General features: G+C 33.7%; 1 protein-coding gene across 7 annotated transcripts in view; it reads right to left on the bottom strand.

Moving 5' to 3' along the window:
* Window positions 1-5,713: 5,713 nt before the first annotated feature.
* LOC105139065 (uncharacterized) overlaps window positions 5,714-8,953 on the bottom strand; it is a 29,563-nt gene continuing 26,323 nt past the window's right edge. For 2 of the 7 annotated variants that reach the window (XM_011045370.1, XM_011045380.1), the window contains exons 2-5: window positions 7,424-8,929; window positions 6,469-7,274; window positions 6,214-6,363; window positions 5,714-5,962 (exon numbers count right to left, since the gene is read on the bottom strand). In XM_011045370.1, the coding sequence (XP_011043672.1) occupies window positions 8,339-8,929 (591 nt within the window). In that variant the 3' untranslated portion in view covers window positions 5,714-5,962; window positions 6,214-6,363; window positions 6,469-7,274; window positions 7,424-8,338. Of the gene's footprint in view, window positions 5,963-6,208; window positions 6,364-6,468; window positions 7,275-7,318; window positions 8,946-8,953 lie in introns of all 7 variants that reach the window. The other 5 variants (XM_011045374.1, XM_011045371.1, XM_011045377.1 and 2 more) reach the window with 5 other exon arrangements.

Here is an 8,953-nt window from a genome sequence, read left to right on the forward strand (position 1 = left end):
ATTGTTGTATTATTGTTATTTATAATTTGTACAATTAACCTCCCTCTAGTTCGACCCCGGTCTTACCGGGTTATTTATTACTACGACACTCCTGCACTTGGGAGAAGACATCAATCTTTTAGTCATGTCAGTAGTTTTTGGATTAGATACCTCATGCTTCATTTTGATGTTTTTTGTTACGTTTTTGGATTTAAACATGTTTGTGTATGATACTGTTACTTGTTAGGATAAAAAAAATATGTTTTAGAAGCAAAAAATGCCCATTTCTAGGGCTTGGCAATGACAGAGCATGTTTGAATTTTTTTTCCTAGGTTTATAGGTAATGTTCTTCGTATTCTTGAAAAAATTTCCTTAGCCCCTTGATTCGAACCAATTTTAATCCATTTATGTGCACTGAACCTTCCTTATGCATGATTAACATATAATATAAAAAGTTAAAGTTTGTTTATCGTAGCAAACCTATCATAGTAAGTCGATAGAGATAGACATTATTAGACTATAAAAAAATAATAATTAAAAAAAATATAACTTATCTCAGATAAGGTGTATTAAAAGTATTAATACTTTTTAATTTATACAACCAATTCCTTACCTAGAATCTCTACAAAAACAATTATGATTCCTAGTAGCAGTCACTAGCCACCATCCATTTTAACTAAAAAGAATTGATCAGATTATTAGAATAAAAAAAATTATCTAATTATCCAAAATTAACATAAGCCTTAGACGATAATCTCAAAAGGAATATCTGAACCTCATCATTTTTGCATTAAATTTTACAAAATTCTTTAAATATAGAATCTAATTTTGCCTTCTTCTATATAATATTTATGTTATGATGGCCAATAGAAAAGGTAAAGTGTTCAAATGAATTAATTAACAAAGAAAGAAAATGGCAACTTCTCATCTATCTATCTATTTATCTATATATATATAAACATGCGAGGAAAGCACTGTATGTTGTTTCCCACATGTTTTTTTTGTTCTTTTTTTATATTTTTTCCTTTTTTCTAAAATTGACTTATTTTTTATTTTTTTGTTTTTTTTTTAAAGTATCTTTGCTAATTTTTTTTAAATATTAAACTGGTTAAGAATTTAACTATGTAATTTAAAAAAAAATACTGTGAATTGCTACAATATTTCCCTACATGGTTTTTTTATGATTTATTTCTTTTTTTTTTAAATGATCTTTGTTGATTTAATTTTTTTCATATTGAGCTAGTTGAGAATTTAGCTTTATAGTTTTTTTTAAATAACACTATGGATTGCTATAATTTTTCTCCCATATGATTTTTATTTTGTTGCAATATTTCTTCACATGTTTTTTTAAATTATATTTATTGAATTTATTTTTTTAATATTAAGTTGGTTGAGAATTGAACTTTAGCTTTCCCTATTTGTTTTTTCTTTTTTTTTTCAAAATTGTCTTCTTCTTTTTTTTGTTATATTTTATTTTTTCTTTTTATTTTTTTCAGAATTTTTTTTGTCGATTTTATTAGTTGAGAATTACAACTTTAGAATTCTTCATAAAACATTAGAGATTGTTACAGTGTTTCCCTTCTTAGTTTTTTTTTTTAAATTATCTTTATTAATTTTTTTAATATTAAATTAGTAAAGAATTTAACTTTATAATTTTTTTTAAAAAATATATTATAATTTAAAACAGTTTATCTTCGTATAATTTTTTTTATAATTTTTTTCATAAACTTACAACAGCACACAAGCCCCCGGCGTCGCTCCTGATATCGTGTGAGTGTGTGTAACGTGTATTGTACTTAAATTTTCGGTTTAAAATTAAAGAACAAAAGTCTCCATCTACCTCGCACGTTACTATGCATTAGTTTGTGAAATAGTGAGAATCTTCTGTTATTTCCAAGTCCATCATATGAATTCCCTTCAAAAGCATTGGTTTATGGATGAATAACAGAATAAATAGGTGTCTGGCACATGGAACAGGGATCATAATTAATGCATATACCCCTAGTTTATACGTACAGAATAATATGTAATTGGAAAAAAAATAGTAATGAAACAGCTGAGGAGGAAGAGGGAGAGTGAAGGGTTGGTGTGGGACGAGTTTGACAACCTCGGTAGAAACACGCAAAGCCATAAATTTGCATAAGAGAGCTGCTTCTCTTCTCTCAGCATACTGGGGATCTGATCAAGTCTCAAAGCTTGCTGACACTTCCTGTTGTGGCCTTGCTTGTCCCGTTTATGGCTGGATTGATTCCTTTTTATTTCAGCACTGATTGATAGATACTCTTCAAGCCATAGGACATGTGTGATTGACTCTACAGCCTCTCTTACAAGAGTTAGGGCTGCAGTGAAACTACTGCTGCTTCCTTTGCCCTATCTGTGTGTGTATTCGCATAGCGACAATGGGACCATTTCTTTCCATGCTTTGCTTGGTAATCAATGATGATGCAACCACTCTCTCACTGATCAGGTCGTACTGCACTGTCCATGATCATATCCATCTTCTTCTTTTTTTTTCTTTCTTTTTTTCTTGCGGGAATATCAGTCTGGACAGGCCAGTGAGGAGACCATCTCCCTTGCCGTGACAAGTTAGGATTAACAACACTACACAAGCAAACTTCCTCCTTTCTTCTACGTTCTACTCCTTTTGTCCCCACCCCAGGCACGTGTGCTGTCGTATAACCTGCAGGCTTGCCAGCATAACTTTGCTTCTTTTCTTTTCTTTTCTTTCTAAATGAAGTAGTAAAAAAAATTAATTTTATAGCTAAAAGTAGAATAGAGCATCTCTAGGCCTCCCCACCAATAAATCTTCCATCAATACTAGATGGATTGATTCAAAAACTCATTACTTGAAATTTGATTTAGGCTGTACTTGAGATCAAATTCGTTAAACGGTTAATCTTGCTGAACATGATTAATCTAATCAAAACCTTATTATTTTAGCCAAACCAATAAAAACTAAATTGTTCAACATAAGAATCAAACTATTGTACCTTTTTTTAATTAAAAAAAAAACCTCCTCTAACTTGCTGCACTAACACATGAGATACAAATTGATTATATTATTATATATAGAGTTTCTATCAAGATAAAATTTTCAAAAACATTTGACATCTTCTCTCTTCACATGCACCATTATCAATTGATTATGAATGATATATAATTGTTGCACAATATGATAATTAACATATTTATAAAAATTAAATATTTTATCATAATTAGAAGTTGTGTGGGATTGCGGTCCGATCGTGTTTTTAATTAAAAAATTCTGATTTTGTTAGTTTTAAATTAATTTTTTTTATGTTTTTTATATCATTTTGATATATTGGTGTAAAAAATAAATTTAAAAATAATAATTATTATTTTAATATATTTTAAAATAAAAAATAATTTCAAAAACACTTTCAAACACGTATCTAACCTACCGAGTCAACTAACTAATTCAATGAATTAACCCACAATCCAAGTGATCCGAAACCTTATCGGAAGAAAGGGATTAAATTTGACAATTATGGTTGAAATTCTAAGGAAAAAGGCACCCATACGCTCTTAATTACCTTATATGTGATCGTTAATTAAGTAATTATGTTACTTGCCATCACATAGAAGGAAAAAAGAAAAAAAAAATCTCCAACTCTCCCTTCACAAATCGCTTACATGTTAACCTAGTCAGTCAACATGTATCCAATAGAAAACTACAGGCCGGCAATCAAAATAAAATCTGTGCCAGATTTTACGAAACGGAGTAATTTAAATGTCTATCCTGTCTTCTTATTATCTGAAGCTTACCATATTTGTGTCTAAATTAGAATTAGAGATTGCATTACGGAAAGAGAGATCCAAAAGAATGGAAAGAAGCAATTTAGTTAACAAAAACCAAAAAGGAGAGAAAGCCCAAAACTAATTTTTGAATTTGGAGAAAGAAGGATTATTGTGTTTGACCTCCTAAAAGACCATGGTTTCTTGATCTTGGTGGCACCTTTGGCCAGGAACTTTCTTAGGTATCGTTACTTAGAATTAGAAAATTAAGCAAGGAATGAAACTTCCTTTACCATCAGACAGATCTCTTAAACTGTATATCGTTAGAGAATAGATACAAGCAGAACAACAACAAAAATAAATATATGCAGTCGTCTTTGCGGCACACATATAAACATTGCCCTCAAAGCATCAACATTGCTGCAACCTTTGTAATGTATTTCAAGACAATCGAGTCATCATCAAGTTTCTTGGTTCTTAAAGACATTGGGATCATCAAACTTATAGTGCTGACACTCAAGTTCTTCGAGCAAAGAAACCAGTACTTGAAGATGGCTCAGATTGCCTTGATATGTGCTTACGAGGTCGCACCAGTACAGATGGTTGGAGAGCATGTTAAGATGTGTGTCTCAATATAATTCCATGTGCAAGGGTCTGGAACTTCGGACTCCATCTCTGTGAATTTTTATTTTGGCCAGGATCGTAGTACTGTACTTAATTAGATCAATGGTCTACAACTCCATAATTAAATATATACTTCTCCTTCATCAAATCAGCATTCTGTATTGTGGGTAGTTACTTGTTGATTGCATGAAATAACTAAATTGTTAGTTAGTTTCAATACGAAATTTGTGATCGAGAGGGGGGGAAAATCGACAGAAGTCATGACTTAATTGCATGGTTTATGATTTTAGTTGCCGACCTCTTTTTGTGAGCGATTACATATACCCGTACATTATCACAACATTTTCAGTACACTGATTTTATTTGTTTTTTTTTATATTTAGTTTTTATTAAAATGTCTTCTTTTTTTCTCCATCCCTTGAGCCCCATCTGCAAGAAAGCATATAAATTTTCTCAATTTTTATTTCGAAAGACAAACAAAATAGAGTTCTGTCTTCGTCTTTGCGTGAAAAACATGTCTGAAATTTATCCCATATACACCCTTGTGTTTCGTGCTCCCAAACACTTCCTTATTGTTCATACTGCAAACTAAGTTATTGTATACATCAATAGTGGTTGGTTCAAATCATTCCATATTTATTCTTCTAAAATAAAATCTTGAATTCAACTTTTATGTATAAAACACATCATTACTTGAAGAGCTTTAATCCTTAATGAACCAACCTGGCTTAACCAAATTAATCGGGATGTAATGATTTTCGAATACGAGGGTTTAGACCCAAAAATAAATAAATGTACACAACAACGAGGACATTTTCACATTTACTTCTAGTAAAACTAGAGACTTGTTCAGCATCTTCAGATAAATTTAAGGTTTCTAGTGTCGATGCCTTTACTTTATCCTTGAACCCAAATACTGTTGGATTTCCCCTTGATGAACAAGAAAGTCATCAACAATTTCTCTAATATTAATTTACCTTCACCCCTAAACGTTTAAAAGTGAAGCTCTTTCACTCGTATACATTAGTGGGTTGATTGCTTTTTTCCATTTCTACAGATTGAACTGAACATGACATGTAGAATTAAATGTATTTCTGGCTATCCAAATATATTACTGCGCGGCATTCCTATTACATGTAATCTCGCTGGATGCTCAAAAACCATTTATCAATCGTTGGATACCCAATTAGGCCTGCATGTTGGTGTGATATTGCTTCCGCGACATTAATGGCAGAGTCCCATCTTCTTGATAGCCTCTCTGAGAGCCAAATCAAGCTTCACCATGTAAAGCACCTCATCACCTTCTACCGAGTGAAAGGCCACCTATAACTATACCCCTGTGGTCTGTGCATGGTACCCTAATGACTGCATGGGAGCATCAATTACACTCCATTTGAAGGCTGCATGAACGTTGACTTTCAGAAGTTGGGGTTTGGCCCTAGGATATGTCCATACATAATGTTGAACTGCTTGTTCTTTGAGTAGCATGTTGTCTCTTTTGCACAATAAAATGCCTTGCTCCTTGCCACTCAGCATAAATTCCAAAGACCACATACACAGTTCTTCCAGGATCAACTGTGTCCCTGCTAAACCACATGTATCCCTGGGACACAAATTTGAAAGTTTTCAGATGCTTGGTGTTCATCTCCTATCATCTTTAAAGAGGGGCTGCCCCTATCTCAATTCTCCTCGAAATCAATATTTCACTCATTCATCGAAGTAAAAATCAATCAATTTAAATGTCAAAGAACACCATCAAGATGTAGAATTGAAAATCTATAAAACCCATAAAAGAATTCTACTGATAAATGTCGAAGTGACAGAAATAGAAAGCAACAAAAGGTGTCACCTGACCTTGTTCAGCAGTTGCACGGTTCTGTTGTTCTAACCAGCTAACCAACAGAATATTCAAAGACAGATCTGCTGCCTGCTGGTAATCTTTCCATCTTAATTTTGTGGCGTGTACCTTATCTGAGCAATCAATTTCTTTCTTCAAATTATGTTCTACAATGTTGGAAAGTAAGATAAATTATATATAAAAAAATTACATGTTAGAATTAAGAAAATGAAAAAAAGAAGTTCTCATATAGCATAAACCAAGGGAATTACATATATTGAGTCACTGAATAAAGGAAACATTTAACCAATGTGTCTCCATTTTTCCATCAACTCTTAAAATATATCTTGAGCTGTTTCCTTTCTTCTTCATTACATTTGAACCACAGAGTTAATCATGAAGTTTGGTGTAGAAGGGCTAACTCTTATAGCTTCATCATTATAATCGTAGCTTTCACTTGCTATGAGCTTGTTTAGCAGTTAAGGCTGTGGGAAAAAGTTTCGACTTGTTTAGAAAATACTTCACATGTTGAAAGAAACTAAGCTGAGCTTTTGACAACTAAATAGAGAAAGGTGTGTTTACCTGTGATTCTTTGACAGGGTTGGAGTGACAAGGATTCCCTTGATGTTCTTGAAGATTAACTTTCAAAAATTATAACCAAATGAGCATACAGTGAACACATGAATGCATAACTAATCAATACTTCAACATGCAAGTGTATTCAACTCTCGTGTTTTTGCTGTCCTGCATGTCTTTTAACTCAGTTTCCATGAACAAATACTTACAACCACCATCTCGACTAGGGGTATTGGGATCATCCAAATTAATTCATTCTATTCCTAATGGTTGATTGATGTGATCTTTCAACCAAACCGTGGAAGTTTGCTAAGGACGCCAACAGGGGTCAGGGAGCAAGAAGAAAGGCTTAGTCTAGGCAGTTTGGTACACAAAATGCAGCCAAAGGAGCCAAAACCTACAACAAGAGAGAGAATTACATGGGCCAGTAAAAAGTGTAGGACTTCATAGACTGCCTATAACAAAGTTAAAGCCAGAATCAACTCCTGCAAACTAAATCAGCCTAAGCCAGTTTGGTACACAAAATGCAGCCAAAGGAGCCAAAACCTACAACAAGAGAGAGAATTACATGGGCCAGTCAAAAGTGTAGGACTTCATAGACTGCCTATAACAAAGTTAAAGCCAGAATCAACTCCTGCAAACTAAATCAGCCAAGTAAGAAACAGCTGTAGCAATGCAGAAACAGTTGTTAAACCCAGAGAAACAATTGTAGTATTGCTGCCTCATAATTTGCATCAACAGATTAGAATCAGTAGGATTAATGCAACAGCAACATTACCACTGAATGCATAGTGAAATAAGATTTCTCACAAAACAAGCATCATCAACCAAAACAGTCGAATACAAGGCACAAGATCAGAGAGGTGTCTGCAGTCCATAACAGAGAAGCAGGAGCAAAATGTCAGTCCTTATATGAAGAACGAACTTATCAGTATTTTGATTCTATTGGAGCTAATTAAACATAGCATCCCAGAGACAATATACTTCCAAGAATGAATTCAATTGTAGCAACTTATTGCGAAATAAGCAACATTTAGTGAAACAGTCCATAAGCAAGAAACAAAACTCTATCAAGTTAAGCTAATTATCCACATTCACAATTTTCAAAATGACACCGAGGAAAGGACATGTTTGGCACATAAATTAACAGCCACATAAAGCTGATATAAAATCCTGAACAGATCTTTTCTGCATTCTTCCATAAATTGGCTTCTTTTCCATTCCTTCTAATACCATGGAAGTGTGCCATCGTCAGTCACTCAGGTTAAATATCAATGATATTTCTATTTAAGCATGCTCATATGATACAAGTAAAAGAGTAACCAGCACGGCCAGAGAAGAGAGCATGTAAGAGATGTAATTACAGATAGAAAACAGAAAGCACAAAGATTGAATTTAAGAATGTAATATGAAAGATCACAAGTACAAAGAATTTCATACATAAAGGAAAGCACATTGTTTTAACTCTTGGAAACCTCAAAAGTTGAGAACCTATCGGAAAATTATAGGTAAATCTACAGATTTGGTGTCATCCTTGACAGATCCCCAACAATTCTTTAGAACACCTTAGCAGCTGTTCCATTGCTGAGGTGCAAGTCCTGAGTGCAAGCCTTCATAGAGGAACTTGGGTCCACCATCTGGAATTAACCTCTCATCTAACTTTCTCCTACTATACTTCAGCAGATAGCGGTCATTTTTTCCCTTGCAACTTTTATCATCAGGTGTCATAGACTCATTTCGTTCCCTAAAAGATTGAGAACCAGAGTTCACACTATGGTCATTCCCCCTTGAGTCTATCAATTTGCTGGAAAAGCTCTGTTCTCCCATCTTCGAACACTTGCCCGCATTTCCATCTTTCTTAGCATTAGGTCTGATTTTACCATCACCAATTCCATTCGATTTCCGACACTCCAAGTCCACACTTTTACTCAGAAAATCATCATGCTTTCCACAAGCACTGGGATTCCTAAAATCAGAATCTCTAATCCGCGTTTTACCATTACCCTCCCCTCTCCTAGCAACACCCAAACAACTTGAATTAACCAAGCACAAATTACTCGATATCCGGGGCGAGCTATTTATTGCTCGATGCAACCGAAATGCCAATTCAAAATCATCAACATCATTATTCTCCTTAACAACCCCATTATTAGCCACCATATCCAATGCTTTCCTGGCCAA

The sequence above is a fragment of the Populus euphratica genome, unplaced genomic scaffold, assembly GCF_000495115.2.
Source record: "Populus euphratica unplaced genomic scaffold, PopEup_1.0 scaffold121.1, whole genome shotgun sequence".
In the NCBI taxonomy this organism is placed as follows: Eukaryota; Viridiplantae; Streptophyta; class Magnoliopsida; order Malpighiales; family Salicaceae; genus Populus; species Populus euphratica.